Source organism: Palaemon carinicauda, chromosome 4 (genome assembly GCF_036898095.1).
Source record: "Palaemon carinicauda isolate YSFRI2023 chromosome 4, ASM3689809v2, whole genome shotgun sequence".
Classification (NCBI taxonomy): Eukaryota; Metazoa; Arthropoda; class Malacostraca; order Decapoda; family Palaemonidae; genus Palaemon; species Palaemon carinicauda.
Window position 1 is genome coordinate 187975193 of NC_090728.1, and position 25475 is coordinate 188000667.

A 25475-nucleotide genomic window follows, 5' to 3' on the forward strand; every position below is an offset into this window, starting at 1 on the left:
TTCCCGCGGGTGTGTTTGTCCTTCGGTTTTCCTTTTATGTTTCTCATCTCACGTAAAAAAAAAATATTCTGAAATGTGTTTTCTGTGACCTATAAATAAAGCTGGTGAATAGAGTCGTGGTGTTTATTGATGCTTTTGTTGTTATCGCCTCGACTTTCCCGCCAAACGCAGTTATTGGACCGAGAGTTGCGTAATTGTTTATCTCTTGTACCTAAACTCTTCGTTCTTCTTTGATATTATTGGTATTTTAAGGTCCAGCCTTATATTAAAACTGTATGCTATATAAATTATTGAATTATACTGCACATCAGAACGCAATGATAAGATAATAGATATTCTCATAGAGAATTTAGAAATAAGCTCTTACATTTACATTCATTTTGGAAATGTATTATTAATTCATTATTCGTACATGTATATTCCAACCAATACCATCTAAACTATATTATTAATCCTATTTAATGAAAGATAGTATCACAAATCCCGAAACTAATCCATTATCTTCTCCACGACGAAACAGCCGATGCCATTGGGAAAAATGTCGGACTATGGTTTCGAGGAAGAGGACGGGGGCGGCATGGGAGGTCACCAGACAGACGCCGGGCAGAATTACATCACAGTCATACCAGTCGAGTACCCGACCAGGAGACCTTACGCGGACTACGATGCTTTCCCTCGATCCGCCACTATATCCAGGTGAGGAGGAAGTGTGGAAGTTTTGACCTGCCCGAGTGTGATGGGGGAAAGGTTTGGGGAGTGATTCCTTACCAGAGGGATGGAGTGGAAGGATATGTGATGTCATTCCTGTTGGGAGTGTGTCTGTTGGAGGAATGATACTTTCATTACACTTAGACTGATGTGTAGGCTACATTCCACCAAGAGCGAGTGAAAGATGTTGGATTTTATTATGATTGAGTGAAATTATTGTATTTTTATTCTTGATAATGGCGTGTGTCTACCTAGAGCGAGTTAAAGATGTTGACTTCATTATAATTGAGTGAAAATACTGTATTTCTGTTCTGTGTGAAGTGATATATATTATTTATTTCATTAAAAGTGTATGAAAGGAAGGATATTTTTGGTTTCAATAAAGTATGAAAGGAAGGATATTTTTGGTTTCAATAAAGTATGAAAGGAAGGCTATTTTTGGTCTCAATAAAGTATGAAAGGAAGGATATTTTTGGTTTCAATAAATTATTAGATGAGGGTTTCATTCTATTAAGACAGTGTGAAAGAATATTGTCTTTAAAGCATAATGAATAAGTGAAAGAATATTTGCATTTTCTCCTTCTCGAGTGTGGAAATAAGGGCTATTTTCTTTACCCCTCGAATGAATTCGGGGGTGGCCTTTTCTTCCTACACTTGATGGGAGTGCTCTACCCTTCCCCAAGGATTAAGTAAAAGGAAGACAGTCTTATTGACACTGCAAGAACTAAATTGACCTCTACCTTGAATGTGGAAAGGGTCAAACATATTATTATTATTATTATTATTATTATTATTATTATTATTATTATTATTATTATTATTATTATTATTATAAGCTAAGCTACAACTCTAGTTGGAGAAGCAGAATGCTATAAGCCCAAGAGCTACATTAGGGTAAAATAGCCCAATGAGAAAGGAAACAAGGAAATAAATAAACTACAAGACAAGTAATGAACAATCAAAATAAAATTATTTAAGAACAGCCTTGTTGTAAACATCCATTTTTTATTAATCCGTCCTATAACATATCTGACCTTATTAACATCGTTGAGCCAATCAATAAAAAAAAAAGTGATTGTTAGTAGGGAAATGTATATTGCGTTTCGAGGGATTTTGAGCTGACATCAAAGATCACCTTGATCCAGAGCCTTTGATGTGCATAAAACACTTCTTTGCAATGGACTCTCTTGTATAGACAGTATATATCTAGAGCAAAGTTAAAGCTCGCGACTCAACGCCGTTTGCGTAGGCGCGCTAACTGGAACTGTTTACTGGGAGCGTTCGTTGGAACGGTTCATGCATATACTCATCATTTCCTATTTCTTTGAGTGAGTTAAAAATGCTCCAATTAGTTTTAAGGTCATTTTAATTAAAGAATATTTATTTATAAATGTTTTTGTTACATAGAATTTTATTTACATGAAAGAAATGTTTCGTTATAACGAAATACGTTACAGAGAACGGTTCAATATCGAAGTTGTTTTTTTTCGCAAATTTTAGATAGAATTATAGTGTCACTCCAGAGTAAGAATTCTTCATAAATATAAAACTCAGATGTTAGAAGATTTTTTTTTTCTTCAGTATGTTTTACTCCCTGGAAAAATGTGTCAAAATTCTAGATATATCAATACCAAGAAAATAAATTGAGATATAGCCACGTTGTATTAGCTGTAGACTGAACAAACGCAAATTATACTCTTTAATTCTATAGCCTGTTAGATATGAAAACTAGGAAATATTTTTTCCGCGCAGATTATCCTAATAATAAAGTAATTTGATAGGTCTATTGTTTATTTGGTTAATGGATTCTGTAAAGTAGTTTGTAATTATATCCAGGTTAATTTAGCTTTGGACTCTGGTTTCCTCTCCATTCTACTAAATTTTAAATTGCAATTTCTATATCCCACAAATAAATCCTTTGAAACATCTGAGTGAAAATAGAACTCATATGTGCTTTGATGCCCGTCTCCATAGCAACGATTGTTATTAGATAACTACTGAATTGTCTAATTATAGAGACACTATTATTGGCACGCAAATGCTGTAATTAGTCGTTAGTAAATTTGGGTGTCAGTTATCAGCAAGTTTATCAGTCGAATTATATTATGATGTTTGATTGCAATCATGTTGCTTTTAATTAATTTAATCAATAATTATAAGTATCGCTGATCCTCGTATCTTTCAACCACTCGATGCCGAGTTCATAAGGGCAGCCACATTATTTATTTCTTCAAACTGACAGCTTTATTGATTCGAATTTTAACTTGGCTGGCACAAACGAAAGATTATTGTTTATGAACTTTCAAACTCTTTGATCAATGCCACGCTGATGCTTTTGATGTGAGAAAACTTTATATTTATTATATTTCAAAAGTAAAGTAATAAAAAAACAGTTTTCTGATGTAATTGGTGATGGTTTTTTTTATGTGGGGATGGTACTGAAAATATAATAAAAGTGAAAAGGGGGGAGGGATGACTTTGATATGGAAAATATATTTATAATTGGAGTGTATCAATTAGAAGTAATTTTAAAGTATTGAGCTGACATCTTTTCATTTGTAAATCGATAGAAAAATCGTTATCAGCATTAGTGCGTTACTTCAGGAAGCCATAGCTTGTTAGATAGCTTAGAGCACCTGTGAATAAAGGAGAATTGACTTCATCCTAAAGAGAAATATTTAATTTACCATAAAGAAATGATCACTGTACTGTATTTTTATTAGATACAAAAAAAAAAGAAGTTTATTCAATATTATTTTGTTATGTGTCATTGATATTGTTGCATTTACCGTGAGTGGAAGCCACCCGTTGATATACTACCAATAGAGAGTTATGGGGTCCTTTGACTGGCCAGACAGTACTACCCTGGATCCTTCTCTCTGGTTATGGTTCACTTTCCTTTTGCACACACTTACACCGAATAGACTGGCCTATTCTTTACAGAATCTCCTCTGTCCTCATACATCTGACAACACCGAGATTACCAAACAGTTCTTCTTCACCTAAGGGGTTGACTAATGCACTGTAATTGTTCAGTGGCCACCTTTTTCTTGGTAAGGGTAGAAGAGACTTTAGCTATGGTAATCAGCTTTTCTAGGCAAAGGGTACTACAAAATCAAACCATTGTTCTCTAGTCTTGGGTAGTGCCATAGCCTCTGTTCCATGGTCTTCCACTGTCTTGGGTTAGAGTTCTCTTGCTTGAGGGTACACTCGGACATACTATTTTATCTTATCTCTCTTCTTCTTGTTTTCTTAAAGTTTTTATTGTTTATATTTATATTTTGATGTCGTTACGGTTCTTGAAATATTTTATTTTTCCTTTCTTCTCTGTGCTATTTTCCTTGTTGAAGCCCCTGGGCGTATAGCATCCTGTATTTCCAACTAGGGTTGTAGATTAGCAAGTAATAATAATAATAATAATAATAATAATAATAATAATGATAATAATAATAATAATAATAATAATAATAATAATAATAAAAAAAAAACAATAATGAGGTTATGAATGATATGATATTCTAACTGTGTGAGGAAGGATCTGGGTATCATGAAAGGATATCTGCACACACACACAAGCATCCCTCTGGTCCATCTCATTTGATCGTAGGCCTGTAGTAGTGGTAGTCGTAGTAACCGCAGCTGGCGGTAAACATTGTGGTGAGCTTACGTAGTAGAGCCAAACTCTTTAGAGAATTCACTAACTTCATAGTTGCCTGTAGTCCTTTGATGATAATCTGTATTTCGTAGTAAGCTTATTTGCTCTGTCTTCACTATCCATTGCTGCCATCATTCTTGATAATGATAATATAATTTGTTTGAAACTTCCCTTTTGTTCTTTTCTTTACATTTTGCTTATATTTCCAACTGTAATCGGCTGCATAGGACGCGAAGGTAAGACTGGAGTGTGCTTGGTGGGATTTGAGGAGAAGGGGTAAGGGCATATGTGTGGGCCTGGCACCCCCCTTAAAGAACATAAGTTGGGATTCACCCCAAAGTATATGGGGCAGCATCCAACTTCTGTTCCCTGATTGGATATGAATGATGGCTTGCTAATTGAATTATAGATTTAATATTAGAAATAAAAGTACTTTTTCACTTGTATGATTTTGCCTTAGTATCTAGCTTAAGTACCTTATTTTCTTTACTCTTTTGTACTCACATTTTTATGTGCACGAATGTATTTTAGAATGCGATTTTCATACACTTCAATGTACACGTAGTCCCGACGCCTTGTAGTTCATAGATTCAGAGTATCCAAAATTGTAAACGGTTAATTGAATTAGATTTATTGGATCTAGTTTATTGGATTTTGAATTTGATTCTGAGCCAGAAGGTGGAATTGGGTGACACTATTTTGAGCAGTGGGTGTATTTCATAAAAAGATGGACAAAATCTATAATGTTATTCTATTCATCAGGTTTCGTGAGTGTTTGTGTGAACGCTACGTAAATAAGTATTCTGTGTATCGCTGTTGTCATTCTGGACATGTCAAAGATTCACGAGCGCTGGAATCTATATCTGTTTCCTATGCGGTTGTTGTTATTGTTAAATGTCTCTCTATACTAATCGTAACTTTCAATATGTCCGCCGTATATTTCAAAGATCTCCTCCTTGTATTCCATGTTGCCCTGCTCTTTTGCTTGAGCCCTTTATCTTTTCATTCCTGGCACCTTTTTCTTTTTTTTCTTTTCTCTTGAGAATCACCTGGGCACTGTCTTCCTAGCACCTACTTTCTAGAATAGATAACACCCTAGAAGGACAGTAGTCTTTCGTATCACGGAATGATGCTCCAGAAGTTGGTTTTCATTCGTTGGTTTGGTTAACTAGGCATGTAGTTGTAGCTCTCGCCTAAATTCGAGCGACAGTGAAACAGATTTCTGGTTTAGAATCTAAAAGTTGAATCTATGACTGTTTTCTGTTCATTATTTCACTGAGATTCACCTTTTCCAAATATTAATAATTGGCAAAGTTAACAAAAAGGAAAGTATAACGTCAAACAGTTTGAGTATGGAAGAGTAATATAAAAGAACCAATTAGAAATTGAATAAAAAAATCTTTCCTTGAATTAGGTAAATGATAAGATTTATACAGTTATGAGGCCACTTGGTCTAGTTAACCAAAACCACAGGTCATTGTGTTAGGCATTTTGAAAGGCACCCAATTTAAATCTTGAATCTTTTTATTAAAGATACTTCTGTATTTCAACAGCAAGGCAATACGGTGTGATTCAGAAATGGTATAGAACGTTATTGAAATAAGGAAAAATTATATTAAAAACAGTTGCATTAATTTTGTTCTCCCACATTAACTAGGCGTCCACGAGGCGAGACTGATGCATTTCCAAGATCTGCCACCATCTCCAGGTAAGTCTTTCTCTCCAGTTGTTTTACCTTACCTAAGTAATGATTGCTAATCTCATACTTCAGGATATATCGTTAATGAACAAACCAAACTGCTAACAATTGACAGAGACTCATTGAGAATATCCCCCATCAACCCAGGGAGTTCCTGCGAGAGAGGGCTGCTGCTGACTTCCTCCGTGGGGATTACAAAGGCAGCGCGGATCACTTGGACAAGGCAGCAGGCTTCTACCCTGGCCTTCCGCCCCCGGCCTTTGACGTCCCTCCCTTGACTCTGGACCCGGAGACCCGCCGCCCATCCACACATCTCATGGCTACCCCAACACCAGCACAGACAAGCGCAGCGCCCATGTCCTCTCACACTATGCCCACCACGACGACTACGACCTCATCCATGCATCCCTCGGTACCCCAGGCAGTCAGTCATGCCGAGGAGATGGAGAAGCACAACAATAAAAGCGAACCAGAGAGAAAAAGTGAGTGGTGGTTTTATGGAACATTTGGGTGCAAGATTTGGGACAGTCAAAGTTGAGTCATTTAAGTTCTGGGAAGTTTAATTCATATACAGTGTTCTGTAGATGTTGATCAGGAGCTATCACATTAGTTTTTAGTTCCCAAGGGATATCCGACTGTAGTTGAATGGTTAGATAATTCTTCTTCCTTTTGGAAGAAATTTAGTGGCCTTGAAAATGGCTGAGAAATTGGCAAAGATCCATGAAAATGGCTGATAAATTGGCAAAGATATCTATCCAGCTAAGTCTGGATATTATTGTACAGTATGAAAACTTGGTCTTGAAATGAAGCATTCAATACTGATGTGGAATTTTATTTGTCTTATCTCTCGTAGGAGTCGAAGTCTGCGTATTCCTCCACTCCCGTGTAGCGGTACGGTTACGCCTTGAGGACGGCGCTCGCATCACTGCTCAAGAACTCCAGGCAATGGTCATCGAAGAAGAAGACGTGGCCCTCCCGAAACAAGCCATGGAGGTCTTTGCCATCTGGATGGTCTCGCCAGTACTAGGTAATGGTAGTATATTTTTTTTTCTTAATGATATTGATCAGTTATTAAGTTGAACTTCTAAATATTTGCTGAAGGGAAGAATGAATTCAATCACAGAATCAGAGATGCAGAATTGGGATCATAACAAGAAAAAGCCATTCAAGTTAACACTGTATTATCAGATGTTTTATTTCACTATGAATAAGTATTTGCGACTACTAAATTCTTCTCGGAAATGTTTATGCTGTAGATAATTTGGTGTTCAATGTCAAGTGTCATAAGAGTATGAAGTAGTACATTACCTTGTAGGCATTTCAAATAAAATGTATAAACATTTTTTTTTTTTTTTGACAGAAATTCAGTTGAAACCTTACCAGCGGGCCCTAGAGGTAAGACGTCAGTGGGGCGAGCTCTTAAAGAGATTTACCCAAATCCCCAGTCGACCTCAGGATGCCAGATATGCATATGAACCCAAAATGGTGCTTAGGAGGAATGTGTTTTTCAGTAAAAGAGATGAAGTCAAAATCAGGTGAGAATTGAGTGATGTCCAAATAGAAGAGTATGTTAATAATCAAGCATTAATTGATACGACTTTACCAAAATGTTACGACAATAAGTATCACCATAGAATTGATTATAACTACCTAGTTCACAGTTAAGTGCTTTAATATTTGAATTAATCAAAAATATATTCATTTATAAAAAATACACTTTCAGGTTTAAAATAAATATGATTATGTATATGTATTGATGTTGACTTCTTTCTCTTCAGAGATGCCAAAATCTTAGAGTTGTTATACGAAGAAGCGCAATGGAACATGAGGTCAGCGAGATACCCGTGCGAGCTCTCAGACTATGAGATGCTGGCTGGCATCCAGGCAAGGCTCGAACAAGGTCCATACGACCACACTTCACACACACCTTCTTTCTTTAGGTGGGGCGCTCAATCAAATACTTTATCCTGTATCATTAGTCTTACAGTACAGTATTATTATTATTACTTAAAGTACTATTATTATTATTTTTCAAAGAGTTATACATACATATACCAAGGCACTTCCCCCAATTTTTGGGGCTAGCCGACATCAAACAAATGAAACAAAAGGGGACGTCTCCTCTCTACTTTCCTCCCAGCCTGACATGGGACTCAACCGAGTTCGGCTGGTACTGCTAGGGTGGCAGAGCCCAAAGAATTATACTTATCAATATTTATTTGTAAAATTATTTGCCAATACTTGAAAGTACATATCGTCACCCTCATAAACTAACTGCCTTAGTCATTTTCTCCACTTGTTGGGAAATAAAAAAAAACTTCTCATTTTCTAATTCTTTATATCATTGTCTTGAGCTTCAATTCACAAATTCTAATTCACAAATTCTTCTATTAAGAATTTGTGAATTGAAGCTCAACACAATGATATAAAGAATTAGGAAATGAAAAGGTTTTTTTTTTTTGATTTCCCAACAAGTGAAGAAAATTACTTAGGCAGTTAGTTTATGAGGGTGACGATATGCAAAAGCTTGTTTTTTAAGTCCTTGGCCTGTTATACTTTTCTGTACCCCATTACTAATTGCCCATTGTAAATAATGCTAGTTGTTATAATTTTATTAACATATATTTGTATTGTTGTTTATTTATTTATTTTACTTTTCCTTAAAAAGCACAAATTTACTCTCCCCTTCTAACTCCATTTCCTCCACCTGCAGACGACGCCTCTTAGATTACCTCCCGGAACACGCGTGTAGGCTGAAATTCAGCGACCTGGTCAGCTTCAGCAGTAAATCCACTCCTGAAATCCGAGTCATAGAACAGTTCCGGTCTATTCCCACGAACGTCACTTCAAGAAAACTGGTTCGGAAATATTTAGAATTTTCCTGGTCTTTGCCTTACTACGGGTAAGAACGTATACGTGTGCAGCATGAATGTGTTTTATTAAGGAATAAAAGGTGTTGTTATGCTGTGCCATCCAGCTTTGAATCTGATGATTTTTAAAACTTTAGAGTGAGGTTTCCCTTGACTAGATTTTAATAGTGTATTGTGTACAGTACAGTGAACCCTCGCTACTTCGCGGTTCGACCATCGCGGATTCACCACTTTGCGGATTTTTTCCATAACCCATATATATACAGTAACATATATACATATATATGTATGCATGTATTTATGTATATATGTATGTATGTATATATGTAGGTATGTATATGTGTATACATATAAATATATATATATATATATATATATATACACACACACACACACACACACATATATATATATATATATATATATATATAAAGTAGGAAGATGTGATGTAGTTCTAAGGGAATAGTATGGGAAATATGTCTGGGTAATAAGCAAAGCTCTACCTCCAGTTTGTTTCTTCATTATGATCAGAGATAAATGTAAACAAAACATTGGTTGCCATTTTTTAACGTGCTTTTTAGCGTGTTTAGGAAACGCATGATATAAAATTGCCTTTAATATTTGTGCCTGTTTTAGTTTAGGGTACTGTAGTACGTGGATTAAGTGTTCTGTACATTAAAGGGTAGTTTGTTAACAGTACTACGTACAAGGGAAGGTTTTAAAAGTCTGAATATACATGTTGAATAAATAGGTAAATATGGTGTCACTGCTTCGCAGATTTTCACCTATCGCGGCCGCGTCTGGAACCTATCTACCGCGATAAACGAGGGTTCACTGTATTGCATAATACAGTAGTTTGCCATTATTATCGTCATAACATAAATGAATTAGTTATGTCTTATTAGTTTTACGTAACAAGAAATTGTTTTTTTTCAGTAAGAAAGTAGTCGCACAATTATAAGTGGAATAATTATTGGTTTGAAGTACAGTTTTAGGGGAATCTTCAGACTTCAAGCACATATACATACAAGGAAGAAAAAATATATATATATATATATATATATATATATATATATATATATATATATATATATATATATATATATATATATATATACATATATATATATATATATATATATATATATATATATATATATATATATATATGAGACATTAATAATTTTTATATTTTAACACAGGAGCGCGTTCTTCCACGGCCAAATAGAACAATCTACACGAGGCGTTAGTTCGTGGCTCCCGCGACCTGATTTACCAGTTCTAGTTACAATTAATGCCACTGGGGTCACCGTCATTGACCCGAAGAAATCTGTACGTATAGATTTTTATTATTATTATTATTATTATTATTATTATTATTATTATTTGTTAAGCTACAACCCTAGTTGGAAAAGCAAGATGCTATAAGCCCAGGGGTTCCACTAGGGAAAATGGCCCAGTGAGGAAAGGAAACAAAGAAAAATAAAATATTTTAAGAAGACTAACAACATTGAAATAAATATCTTCTATATAAACTGTAAAACCTTTAACAAAACAAGAGAAAGAGAAATAAGATAGTATAGTGTTTTCGAGTGTACCCTCAAGCCAGAGAACTCTTAACACAAGAGAGTGGAAGACCATGGTACAGAGGTTATGACACTACCCAAGACTAGAGAACAGTGGTTTGATTTTGGAGTGTCCTTCTAGAAGAGCTGCGTACCATAAAGAATCTCTTCTACCCTTACCAAGAGGGAAGTGGCCACTGAACAATTACAGTGCAGTAACCCCTTGGGTGAAGAAGATGATTGTTTATTATACATAGTCAGTACAGATTTCAGTTCTAGCTCTATATCAAGACTAATGTTTTTGCAGAACTGCCATTTAAACCTTATGTATTTATAAGAAATGTTGTATATTTGGTGATGGGTATACAGTACTGTACTGGAGTGTGAAATTTACTTCCAGCTATAAATTTATATAGAAATTCACGTAGCTGAGGTCTGTATTTGAATGTTCAAGTCTAAGCTATACCACAATGTCTATATTTCAAATTGTTTATCATACATAGTCAGTACAGATTTCAGTTCTAGCTCTATATCAAGACTAAAGTTTTTGCAGATTGCCATTTAAACCTTATATATTTATAATGAATGTCATACATTGGATGATAGGTATACTGTACTGTAGTGTGCAATTTACTTCCAACTATAAATTTACAGTATTTAGAACTACTCGTAGTTGAGGTCTGCATTTGAATTTTCAAGTCTAGGGTATACCATAGTGTTTATGTTTCAAATTAGCTTTTGATCGGACATGTCTTGGGTTTAAAATGACAGTTGGGATGAAAAGGCTTATTATTATTATCATTATTATTACTAGCCAAGGTACAACCCTAGTTGGAAAAGCAAGATGCTATAAGCCCAAAGGCTCCAATAGGGAAAAATAGCCCAGTGAGGAAAGGAAATATGGAAATAAATAAATGATGAGAACAAATGAACAATAAATCAAGTTTCAGAGGATGATATTATGAATAATGCAAATACAATGCTTAAATTATTTTATAATGATTATAGTATTTTGCCAAAATGAGATTTTATTATTAGGCCTACTATATTACTAATCTTACTTCATAGTAGCTTTGATTTAAAAAAAAATGAGACTTGTCTAGTCGGAGACAAAAAATCTTCTTTTTTGATGCCGAATGTGTCTTCAGAAGAAATAAGTAGTTTTGGTGTTGATTATGCCCAATACCTTTGATTTAATAAAATGTAAGGCTTGGGTTTTCGGACATAAATAAAAAGATTCTTTTTTAATGCCGAATGTGTCTTCAAAAGTAATAAGTAGTTTTGGTGTTGATTATGCCTAGTATCTTTGAAGAGAATGCTGAATAACGCAGGCTGCATTATTCATGGTTAGACTGTATTACCAAGCTTAGTACCTCTCTCCCTCAGACTGTGTTACTAAGTTTACGTTACGACGAACTGTCGTGGGACTTTGCCCGGCCGAGCAACGATCGAAGCACCTCATGCCTTCCCTGTCTCTTTCTACAGTTTGCCGTCGTGGAGAACGGCAGAAGGTTCTCAAAACTCTTACAAATCTTCTCAAAACAGGTAATAAGAATTTGAAGTTTTCTCATATTTAGATTAGAGGATTTTGGGAAGGATATCTTCATGCTCTTATTCATTCTAGGACTGATGACGAAAAGAGGGGTTTGTCTGATTTTTCCTCCTGAATGAAGGTAGATTATAGGAAAGAGGTAACAGGAGCATTAAAAAAAATATGGATGAGGTAGGATGGGATAACAGAAAATGAGGTTTTGACTTAAATCCAAAAGAAGAGACTGGTCTAGTCTTCAAAAGATTATTACTACTTTTATTATCACTGTTACTAATATCGTTAGATACTGTAGAAGTTTAACAAGACCATTTTTAACGTTACTAGGTTCGTACGGTTTGCACAAATGTTGTGTTCTCAAATAGGGAGAATTGAAACTAGAAAATTATGAAGAAGGTAGAGAGCTAGGGAGATTGATTAAGGTTTATGAACAGTAATAGGACTGATGGGAGGCTTCAAAAGACCCATGATAATATCTACAGTGTGTCATATAAGACACACTGCAAGTAGTACACACCCTACTCACCTAGAATTCATAACGTGGAATTTGATGAAAAAAAATATTATTACAATTCCCAAGGTTTAGATTTTATTCCTACATTACGGCCCTTCCCTTTGATGAAGGAATTATCTAAATGGAAGACAGCCTGTGAATAGTGGTTTTCACACGCCCCTGATGTATACACGACACCCACAAGGTGCTCGCGCGAGGGTAGTAACCTCTGCATTCCATGCTTTTATCTTTCTCTGGTATATTTGGAAGATTTATATCAGAAAAGTGTAAAGAAGGACTTTTTCACCGGGCGTCACAGGTCTCTCCCCAGAAAGATTTTTCCTTCGTCAAAATCCCTTTATTTCAAGTAGTTTATTCATTTGTCTGTTATTTACAGACCTATGCAAATAATTACATAGAGGTGCCTTTGAAAATACTGTAGCACAAAAGATTGTCCTAGTGACTAGCAGCCAGAGTTTAGAAATATGGTAATGTAATTTTTGTGGTGGTGGCCACCTCTTTTGAATGGATTTCTTCATCTTGACAGATGTTTACGCCATCAGAGAGCTCTAGATCATTATTGGTTCCTTTGCAGGCAATTATGATGGATGCTTTGATCAGCACTTTTGTTGAAGAGTTGAAGCGTCGGGCAGCTCAATACCCAGATGATCTGGAGGGACATATGTTGGACCAAGGCACTGAAATAGATGGTATGAATCTGATTTGTATTTTGTATATTTAGATCATTTTTATTTTATCAAAAATGAGAGAAAAGGAAAAAGATTAATTTGATTGGACTGTGATTACAGTTCCCGTAGTGTACTTATGATATTTTATATGGAAAATTTATAAATGACAATGTAAATACGAGGTATAAGGCACACAGTGACTATTTGTAATGTAATTTAGTGATACTATCACAAGAATATGACTTACATATTACATAATTAAATATCATACTTAATTTGGGTTATACATAGCATATGACACAGTTGAGCAAGTAACTCTTTTATCATTTTATCAAATTATACTTTTAAGAACATAATTTCTAAGGTCTTTTATCAAATATATTAAACCATTTATTTTTGAAGTTCAGTTATGAATAAATGCATTACAAACAATATTAGGCTCAAAAAATATTTTCCTTCCATAGATGTTTTGGTGCCCCTCTCGACGGTATCTCGGAAGGAAATGCCGGGGTCCGTCCTCGGTAACAAATTGCACAGGCTCTCTTTAGCTACATTCACAGAAGATGGTAAGCCTCTTTTGAGTAACTGGAAGCTTTGTCATATGAAGGATCTGTTTGGATTCAGTTTTCCTGCTGGAAATGAGTGCCCAATTTCTAAGTATTGTTTGGACTCCTAACCGAAAATTCATTGATCAAAAGTGCTTACCTTTTTGTTGGGCTTATTGTGAAGCTTGTGTTACTGCGTTATTACAGTACAAATATGCACATCGGGTCTGATGAAAGAATTGAATATAGTAATTGAATATTATTTTTAGTTTTTGAAGTCTATTTTCCCCATTTCAGTCCCATGTACCCATGAATTTTATCATTGGCATTACATGTATACTTTAAAATCAATGATATTGGTATTACAGTGTATCTCTCCTCCCATTATGCTATTGATACCTGTATGGGGTTAACGATTTTTACCGTAGATAATGACATATGAGGAAAGCATTTATGTACAGTATTGTATCCATTTTTGATTATCCGTCTATACTTTTATCTTTTCAAGACCGTTATAGTATACGAGATGTTTAAATTTATTCAGATCATAAGCCAAAGTAATGCTTGGTTGTAAGGTTTATTACATGTTGTGAATAAATGTTTCTTTCAAGTAAGAAATTGTCTCCTCATTCATATAGTGTTTTTTATTTCTTCACCAGTGTTTGTTATAATCCTGTGTAAAAGCAGCACTTGCCAAAATTTCCCCTGGAGTAAAAATTCTTTCCTGTATTATGTACTGTAATGTCAAATGGAATTTCCCTGTATGAATAAAATCTCCGTAGAAGAAAATGTTCAGTAGATTTCCTCGCCCTCGTCATGTCAGCACTGAAGCGTGAAATATCCCCGACAGGTCGCTGTGTTGGGACCATGGGTTCCTGGCAGTTTAGCAGATGAGTAGATGCCATAGACTTTGTGTGACCCGCCACCTATGCCTCGACCAAGCCCAAGTCCCAGGTGCCTAACTCGGAATCTATCACCTCATGGACGCCTGCGCCGGAATCCACGCCCCTTCTCAACTCGTGATTGAGTTAACGCTTCTCAAGCTCGTTCCAGCGTTTATGGTTTGATCTCAAGTTCCGCTTGTTTGTTTTTAGTCTTTTGAGGTCATGATACGAAAGGGAGAAAACTAAGGCTTGTCGAAGCTCCATGAGCTAGATGATATTTCTTTATTACACTTATATCGTACATTCATATTTTCCTTGTTTTGAAGATAATTTTTTTTTATATTGTACTTAAAAACTCAACACTACTTATGATCTAATTTACATTTCTATTTTAGTTCTCTTCACTCTTCACGTAAATATCTATAATCACTTCAAGTTTTGTATTCAGTAATTGACTTCATTATCATCAATGAATCTCATTATTATCATCAACAGTATAATTGAAACTATATTTAATAACACTCATATTGTCATCATCATCATCATCATCAGCTCTTCTTCATTTTCTCAGTCATTGACACCTTCACACTCATCTAGATAGCAAGGTCACAACCCTCCTCACTGTCATCTTTAGGATTTCATTATACATTTCATATGTATTATAATAATTCACATCATCTTAAAGTCACTCATTATTTCCTCCATTTTCTCCTGAAATTGAAGTATTGAGGAGGCTGCTGTAGGATCCAATTTGGCTTTGACGACATAAACTCCTTCTTTGTCCTAAGGTCAGCACTTTGGATTTGTACTGGGTTGACTTTGTGTTGGGAATTTTTCATAAAATCGACTCTTGTATCTCCAGTTTAAGGAAGTTACCAAATCTGAAATGTTTCTTAAGAAGGCTATTTGATGTTTTTTCTTACCACTTAACAGTTAATTTCAAAATTCAGTGACAGCTTCAAAAGAAATGAGGTATATCAACTTGGGTTGATTTATTTTTTTGTTTCGTGCTCCCAGACAAGACAAGTACTCAAATTCACTTATCTTCTTGTGCCTAAGGGAAGAACTCAAAGGAAATACTCATTTACTCATATCTCTCTAACTTCCTATGTCCAAAGGGAAAGAATAAGCACAGAAAGAGAGTACAGTGGTGGGAGAAATTTGAATGGTCTTCATCTTGAGAAAAGCAATATTTATTCTACTTCTAATCTTTCATAAATAAACAAACATAGCTACGTATTATTCACTTGGTTTACATCTGATATTATTTACGTGAATTTAAGCAATAATCTCACGTCACTCTTCATTCAAACCATTGAAAAAGTCAAGGCAAAGCTTAACTTTAGGGCAACATGAATATTTGTCTAATGTAAATAACATCAGCTGGGACTTGGCAGTATTGTTGGGGACTCCAGTAAATTGCTAGTGGAAGTCAGTACAGCGTGTAATTTGAATTCTAACAAGAAACAGGTGAAACAACTTCATAAACTAAAATCTCCAAAATGATAAGTGGCTTACATATACTTCTTAAAATTCTTCGAAAGTCTCAGTGGTTAGTGAAAATTTAATCTTAAGTATATCCAGAGATTTTACAAATGCTAATAATTGAAATGTTTCTATACCTAAACATAATAATACAATGTTCCAGATGCTTTATATTAAAGACATACATTTCAGCATTGAACATCTATGCAGAAAGCCCCTTATTTAATTGGAAAGAACAAATGGAACATTTTAAATAAAGCTTTTTAGTCTCTCTCTCTCTCTCTCTCAAAGGATAGATTATTTGCTCTACTGCCAAGATTTCAAGTTATCATTCCTTCAGTTAGTCTCCAGATTATTTTTTTTTTTCATATTTTAAAATAGTATTGACAGAAAACCATGAAAAAAAGCCACACAGATTCTTTCGTCAATAGTTTTTCCATTTTCATTACCCAGTGGAAAACATTCAAGTTGGGTTTAAGTTGCTCCTTTGTTTTTAACGAAAAATCCAGCAAAGTCATATGGTATTAAAACTCAAGAAACCCAGGATATAAGCTCATATTTTCTAGTACTTCATACTCTGCCCTGCTGACAAGTTTAAAAGCTTCGCATTTTCATCCCAAAAATAATTTTCTTTAATCACCGCAATAGCTTTTAATGAATGAAGGGTTTCAAATTTCTTACTCTAATTGAAAATTTTATTCATGAAATTGGAAATGCCTTTCGTTAATTTTGAAAGTTGGCAAAATAAAGTTTATAATTAAGTATTCATGAAGGCACATTGAGAAAATTCACCGATACTCAAAAATTACTTAAATTCCAATATTTTTGAGGTTCTTTAAGAGCTCCGTCTTTAGTAACCATACACATTATCTTGACAATTTTTTGGGCTGCATTTTTCTTATTGAAAAGTAAAAAAAGGAAAACCTAAATTGATTATGGTTTTTGGTAAATTATTGACTGACACATATTGCACTACAATAATTCAATCATAAAGTACATATTAACTCTGTTTTCCTAATTTGTGGCATCAATTACATTTGAAGAGGTTACAGTAGAATATTGTGTTGGTAATGTGAAGAGAATAAGGTCAGGGAATGCTATTACAGAATAGTCACAATGAAAGATGCAACTTGCATTCTATGATTTGGAAGCAATTACGTTAAAACTTGAAGTTCGATGATGCTATTTTTATCTTAAGTTAATCTGGACTAAAGTAAATTTAAGATTTGTAAAATCTTTGTTTATTTTCAGGTTGAATATTTCATATTTTACTTGAATGTATGTGTATATAAGCACAATTTGACATTAATTCTCATGGAGCTGGGTTTCAAATAGAATAAATCAATAAGGTAATTCCCATAAAGGTATCAGTTTAGGTTAAAAGATAATCTTTTGTCATCTGTCAGGCAGGTGTATTCATTATCAGCCATGCCATATTTCTATATATGGCTTTTCCTCACCATTTATTGGCTAGGAGTCATCCAATCGGACCAAAGTGTTTCCTCCTGCATTCACTGGCACCTCTGATGCTTCTGTTTACAAGTACAGTTGGACACGGAAATTCCTGTCACGCCACGCTCTGAGGAAGTGCACCCTGTCGGTGTAGCTACATGAACTCTTCGTTAAGTACTGGTGCAGTAGGTTTGTGGTGGCTTGATGGTAACATCCTTCCCTGGTAATCAATAGACTGGGGTTCGAGTCCTGCTCAAACTAGTTAGTTCCTTGGGTCGCTGCAACCCCATCATCCTTGTGAGCTAAGGATGGGGGTTTGGGGGAGCTTATAGGTCTATCTGCTGAGTCATCAACAGCCATTTCCTGGCCCTTCTTGGTCCTAGCTTGGGTGGAGGGGCCTTGGGCACTGATCATATGTATATATGGTTAGTTTCTAGGACATTAACCCGCTTGGTAGGGGAATGTCACTGTCCCTTGCCTCTGCCATTCATGAGTAGCCTTTAAAACCTTACCAGAGCAAAGTGTATCAGGAATTACTGTCCAACTATACATAGTTTGTAAACAAAATAACTTCCCGTACAATATTGCACATTTTTTTTTATGATTTAAACTAAACATAACTTCTCGCACTACATCAAACACTCCTTTTGTGTACCATGTCCAAACCTATCACACAACAGCATAAAGTTTGTCTCTTTGGCTCACACAGGCGGGTGGGTTTGTTGCATCACCAGCCATTGGATTGAAGTGTACTGTAAAAGAGAAGTCAGGAGAGAGAAAAATACGATGATAAATGACTGGTCACACAAAGCAAATCAAGAAGTTTGTCTCGCAGAGAGAAATCACAGATCAAAGAAACAAACTGTTTATAACCTTTGCATTTAGATGAATATGATATAGCTTGCTGCATTATACATGACCAAATATGTGCATATTTCACTTTACATTCATATACAGTATATATATATATATATATATATATATATATATATATATATATATATATATATATATATATATAGATATAGATATAGATATAGATATATATATATATATATATATATATATATATATATATATATATATATATATATATATAGATATATATATAGATATATTTATATCTATATATATATCTATATATATATATCTATATATATAGATATATATATATATATATATATATATATATATATATATATATATATATATATATATATATATATATATATATATATATATATATCTATATATATCTATATATATCTATATATATATATATATATATATATATATATATATATATATATATATATATATATATATATATATATATATATATAATGTGGAAAAAAGAGCATTTTGAAAAGTTTTAAAGTGTCAAAAAGCTATACTTTACAGTACAGTGTTTCTACTAGAGAAAAATAAAGATAGAAAATTAATTATATTTGTGAAAAAGCTCAATATTACAAGAAAGCTTCATTGAAAAAAAAGGCATATTTTGTATGGAATCTTTTACTTATTCTTGAAGCATATAAGGATGTGATGTTTGCATTTTATACATATAACCATGTATGAATAAGTGTCTGAGTATAGATGAATGTATGTATGTATATATTGTGTATGTGCATTAGTTTTGTATGTGTGTGCATGAATAGGGATAAGTGTATATGTACTTGATTGTAGTTTATATATATACTGTATACAGTAAGTCTTATCTGGAGAACCATGATTATTTATAAGTATTTTCATTGAGTTTCTGAAATTATTTTATAAACTTTCAGACAAAATTTTTCAAGTACGGCTCTATTTCACTAGGTCATGGACCTTAAATTCAAACTTGAATATTCCCTCACTAAATGACTTAAGTGTCATAATTATAATTCATTTTCAAGATAGATCCACTTGATTGACACAACTGTAGAATATTTCTGAGAAGAAAATTGGTCTTAAGGACTTTTATTAACCACTATCTAAAAAATGCTACAAACGAGACATAAGATTATAAAATCTTCAATTGAAGTGTACAAATACTCTACATTCATACAGTATATGTATAAAGTGTGTATGTGTGTAGCATGTATGCATTTTCTGTATATACAGTATAGAAAGTGTGTTTGTGTATTGGTATAAATACATATACAGAGTATATTAATATCTACTGTGTAACACAATGTTGAATATAACATAATAAGAATTGTAAATAGATTTAGTGAAACCACTAATAGGGATGTGTGATTAACTGATGAATGGTTTTGATACCGAAGAAATTTTTTCTCCCCTCCCCTCCCCTACCCCCACTCATTCCCATCATGAAATTTAGAATTTTAGATTCACACACAATGGCCGGTTCTCTTTGTCGTCATTTGAGGCAGCTGTTTAAGGTTGCAAACTTGCAAGTCATTTGGAAGTGAAGCGATGCATTGCTAGCAAAACGTAACAATCTGAAAAGGGTTCTTGCAGATTATTTGTTGAGCGCGGGAGTTAGTTCCGCGTTTCATTATTTTTTTGGTGTATCTTGTATGAGAATCAAAATTTTTTTGTAAGATAGAGATGATCGAATTAATTCAAGATCATATTTCTCATATTAGGGAGCTGAAAACCAAAAGTTTCAATGACGTTCTTGAAGTAGAAGTCGTTTCAATATGTTTATCTTACTCTAAAAGTAAATACATAGAATCATTTTGTATTGGGAAAATTTGAGTACTATACTTTCAGGTTTTTATCCTAAGAAAAGTGTACTTAAAGCTCCAGTAGATACTGAAATGTTTTAATTTTCTTATTTCATGATATTTTCTGAGTGGGCAATACTGTAATTTCAAGCAAGAAAAGGGTACGCTCTTGTCTATATTGGAACATTAAGGCCTCACTTTTTATTTTTCTCATGAAACTGAAAAGGAGCTAAAGTACAGTATTATATAACTTTAACTTTCCTTTTGATGCTTGGTCTTAAGGTTTGATTTTTATTAGCATTGCTGTAAGGACGTAAATCAGTAAATTACTAACTGGGTTAGTTAATCATTCATGGAAGCTCAGACAATAGCAATTTATATAAATCAACCTTTGGAAGCAAAAGAAAAACATTGCATCTTGAGATTGTTTGATTCCATCTTCTGTGATAGATAATATCTGCCTTTATGTTTTTTTTATTTGAGAGCAGGTCTGTGAAAAGTAAGTTTACTACATGTTTTGCGTTTCGCTTAATTTGATTTACTACGACAAATTGTAAATTACGGACAATATGACAGGAATTAAAATTAACCGCTACGTTAATTGGAATCTGTACACTGATATTATGTGACCTTTTAAACATGTAATCTACCGTAATTTAGCTCTTCTTGCACTTGACTTTCAGCAGCGAACTGGCATAATTGCAAATTGGTTGTTTTACCTTACACTCGTTTTTTTAACGGAACCAAAATGATGAGTGTGGTATGTTGATAAGTATTTTAGAAAGGGAAATAAGGCAGAATATCTCTCACTAAATGAAGCCGTGATATAAATCGCCTAAAAATCAATCACTTTTTAACAGTCACTCACAAAAATCTTCAGATCAGAGGTATCCAGTTTTTTCTCATAGCTGTTTATATGCGTACAATTTACATATATATTTCACCATGTTTTTTAGGAGATTTTGAACTTCATATGCAAGTAGTGATTATAATTTAATGGTGTACTTTTAGTCGGAGATATTTGAATGCAAAAATGTTCCATAGTGTTGGAGAAATTCATCTGATTGATTTTAGTATGCAATTATCAACTGACTGGTTGCCATAGTAGCACAGTTCATCTCGATAAGACTTATTAAATTATTAATTTGTATTTCCCAAGTACTTTAGGGTTGTAGTGGTCTATTGGAAACATTTCTGCCTGGCATTCTGCCAGATAGGAGATCGAGTCACGCTCAAACTTGATAGTTTCTTGTAGTGTCTGCAACCTCACCATCCTTGTGAGCTAAGGATGGGGGTTTTGAGGGAACCTATAGGTCTACCTGCTGAGTCATCAGCAGCCATTGACTTGCCTTCCCTGGTCCTAGCTTGTGTGGATAGGGGCTTGGACGTTGGTCATATAGATATATGGTCAGTCTCTAGGGTATTGTCCTGCTAGCTAGGGCAATATAATTGTCCTTTGCCTCTGCCATTCATGAACGGCCTATAAACCTTTAAACTTGGCAATACAGTTAGTAAATTTTCATTTAAGAATTTTACAAAATAATGTTTTTCCTTAAATTATGGTGTTTTTCGCATTCATTGCTGCCTCCCAGCATGTCTGTGATTCCGGTCACAAGCATAGTGCATAAGAACACTTCAAAGGCTGAATGTGTGTGTTCGGGGATAACTGAGTATTCGGGAGATTCGATGTCAATCTGGCTACTCACGAACCCGACTACGTGTAGGCCACCCGTTAACCCGGCTACCTATCTGCTAATCACAAACCCGGTGACCTACAAGTTGATAAAGTGCCCAAAGATTCCTTTTGTAGGATATCACAGCCTAGGTTAGGTTATAATGTGTCAATTGAGATGCTGATGTTGCTTCATTTAAATGTGTGGAAAGAGTCGTGGGTTCGCACGTAGCCGGTTCGACGGACAACCGTTCTAGATACTGACGTGTATCCGGACTTCAAGGATTAAAGATAAAATAATACTTTTGCTGTTACAGAGTGATAATTTTTGTACCTTGTGCATGTCACCAATACTTTGTATCAGTGACCCTCATCAGTGTAAATAAAACCCCAATTAATCCTGTGATGATATTAATAAAAATTTTTATACCCGGAACACGAATTGGTTTTTATCCTTGGAGTATGATTTTGTCTTCTCTTCCTGGTATTGTTGTTGTTATTACTGTTACTGTTGATATTCTATGTACATTAGAAAAATCTAGGAGTAAAGAAAAGACTATTTTAAGAGTAGGCAAGTGGAATATAAATTTGTATGTAATAAGGGATTCCTTAAAATTAAGGACATTTGCAGAAGGGACAGAAGACTTGATTGGTACCTTATTTGGAGATTAGAATCTAATTAAGATATGAAAAAAATGTGGAAAACTACATAGGAATATCTACTGAAACTTGAGAAAATACATTTGCAAAACGATACTAGTGTTGTTTGCGGCCTACTGGTAACTTCTCTTCCTGGTGATCGCTAGACTAGGGTTCGAGTCCCGCTCAAACTCGTTAGTTCCTTTATTGTCTGCAACCTCACCATCCTTATGAGCTAAGGATGTGTGGTTTGGGGAAGCCTGTAGGTCTACCTGCCTAGTCAGCAGCATTGTCCAACCCTCCCTGGTCCTAGCTTGGGTGGAGAGGTGTCTTGGGTGCTAATCATATGTATATAGAGTCAGTCTCTAGGGCACCTGCATGCTAGGGCAATGTCACTGTCCCATGCCTCTGCCGTTCATGAGCGGCCCTTAAACCTTTAGGTGTAACTTTATAGTTGTGTACAGTATTAGAACTAAAAGCAAGAAATATTTGACAGTGTTCAAATCATTAGTTGACTTATAAAAAGTGTAATTTAAACAAAAATCACATGTGGATGGTGAACAAATTTAGTGATTGTATTGTGTTGATTACCATTAAATGTAGTTAATTATGGTTGAATAACCAGCTGGAATTCCCAAAACAGAATAGGGAAAACAAGAAAGGTAGCAGAAACTACAAAATAAGAAATGGACCTAGTGAGTGGGTATGGAAACAGTCTGTAATGTATGTAGGGACTACTGCATTAACTCAACCTTGTCTTATTTTATTTCAAAGATCCTTAAGAAATATTATCTACACCAATGAGGGTATTGTGTTATCAACACCCCATTTAATGACATTGTTTCCAAACAGTTACATAATTAAACATATTAAGATTAATTGTTTATTAAATTAGTGTATATGGAGTAAGAACAACAGTAAGGATGGACAAGGTATAAAAAGGAGTAAACAATAGAAAAACTAGAGGGATGCTCTGTACAGCAAAGACCTCCGCAGCGGCAGCTTATTTCTCAACCTTGATTTGACCTATGACCTTAACATGTATTAATTGCCTTGGATTTTCATACACGTTAATATGAACCAAGTCTGAAGTCACTGTGACAACGATGTCCAAACTTATGGCTGATTATGTGAATTAGACATTTTGCTTGACCGTGACCTTGACCTTTCAAAATTTAATAATTTCCAGCATTTTACATATCAGTTAATCACTGCAAGTTTCATTACTCTACAATTAAAATTGTGGTCAGGGAGCTGTTCACAAACAAACACACACACAAACGAGGTAAAACATAACCTTCCAATTTCGTTGGCGGAGGTAATTAGAGTAAGTGAAAATTGGGTAAAAATTGTTAGAAATTATATGGTCATGTGGAGAAAATGGGGGACGACAGGCTGGCAATTGATAAGAGGAAGAGGTGTCTAGACAGAGAGGGGATAGAAGTTTTACTGGATAGATTGCTTTAATGTCATATACAGGAAGAAGAATGTCTCAAATTGGTGAGTGATGCACTTTAGGTAGGGTGTCTGATGTGCTCCTGTAGAGATGTGTGTGTAAAAATTATAGTCAATTCTTTTTACTGAGGCAAATTTGCACCAACTCGCAGGGGGCCCCTTTTAGCTCGGAAAAGTTTCCTGATCGTTGATTGGTTGGACAAGATAATTCTAACCAATCAGATAGCAGGAAACTTTTCCGAACAAAAAGGGCACCGCTGCGAGTCAGTGCAAATGCACCTACTTAAAATATGGAGTAGCATTGAAGTTTTTATTTTTTTTTTTATTTATTTATGAAAGGATTCATCCCTGATTAGAGTTGAAGGATTAATTTTGTTTCTCATTGAAAGCTAAGGTATCATGACCCTGACATGAATGAATAACAAAAAGCTGATAGCACTGAAGAAGAGGGGACAGTTATTATATTCATTTTCACATTTTCATTCAGGGATATAGCATTGAGGATCAGATGAGATATAGAAAATTAAAACAAAGTGTCTGGAAGTAGTATACAGCAACATGCAACAATATAATACATGTTATATATATATATATATATATATATATATATATATATATATATATATATATATATATATATATATATATATATATATATATATATATATACACATATATATATACACATATATATATAATGTGTGTTTATAAATTTAGTAACCCTAGGAAAGAATGGAGGTAGGTCAAGATTTTCTGTTCTTTTACTCCTTATAATTGCAGTGCTACATTAATGAATGCCTATAGAATGAAAGTACGTTGAATGTTTTATAATATCCTTTTTCAACATCTGTTGGTCTGTTATGCAAAACCTCACAATGCTAAGTGTATGTAAGTTTCATGTTAACTTAAATTATTTGTTTTATGAACATGTTTCCTAAATGAATTTGAACTGCTTATGTTAATTGTAATATACCTTTGGTATGAAATTAATTAAATCGTAATAAGTTCAAATTAAAAAGAAAAAGAAAAACTCTTAGTGCAGGTAAATCAAAGTCTTTGAGCAGAGGGCAAAGGCATGCAGACGATGTAATGATTAATGTTCTACCATGTAGAAAGCAATGCAGGCTAGTGATGACTACCTTTCCCAATGTGTGTTAGCATCTATATAATTTACAAGTAAAAAATAATAACTAATCTGCGTTATCTTTAAGTAAAGTAAAATATAATATCGATAGTATAATAATTTTGTATTATGATTATCTTTTAGACCCCGAGGCATCTCAAAACATCTGTCGAGGTTAATGATTGTAGTATATTCTATTTATTTGATATATTAATATATTAAACATAATACACACTGTATCATAATTTATAGTGTATTAGAATTTATAATATATAAGCAAAAATAGATAAACAACAAAATGTAAAATAATAAAATTTCTA

The 25475-nt window shown here is 34.2% G+C and overlaps 1 protein-coding gene across 5 annotated transcripts in view; it reads left to right on the forward strand.

Annotated features, from left to right (window-relative positions):
• Bili (FERM domain-containing protein 8 Bili) overlaps positions 1 to 15562 on the forward strand; it is a 36105-nt gene extending 20543 nt beyond the window's left edge. For 3 of the 5 annotated variants that reach the window (XM_068372897.1, XM_068372896.1, XM_068372898.1), the window contains exons 2-12: positions 521 to 696; positions 6021 to 6071; positions 6210 to 6544; positions 6916 to 7089; positions 7423 to 7597; positions 7841 to 8002; positions 8776 to 8964; positions 10135 to 10264; positions 11884 to 12042; positions 13135 to 13249; positions 13693 to 14555. In XM_068372897.1, coding sequence (XP_068228998.1) covers positions 524 to 696; positions 6021 to 6071; positions 6210 to 6544; positions 6916 to 7089; positions 7423 to 7597; positions 7841 to 8002; positions 8776 to 8964; positions 10135 to 10264; positions 11884 to 12042; positions 13135 to 13249; positions 13693 to 13904 — 1875 coding nt within the window. In that variant the 5' untranslated portion in view covers positions 521 to 523 and the 3' untranslated portion in view covers positions 13905 to 14555. Of the gene's footprint in view, positions 1 to 520; positions 697 to 6020; positions 6072 to 6209; positions 6545 to 6915; positions 7090 to 7422; positions 7598 to 7840; positions 8003 to 8775; positions 8965 to 10134; positions 10265 to 11883; positions 12043 to 13134; positions 13250 to 13692; positions 14557 to 14623 lie in introns of those variants that run through there. The other 2 variants (XM_068372895.1, XM_068372894.1) reach the window with 2 other exon arrangements.
• The last annotated feature ends 9913 nt before the right edge of the window (positions 15563 to 25475 follow it).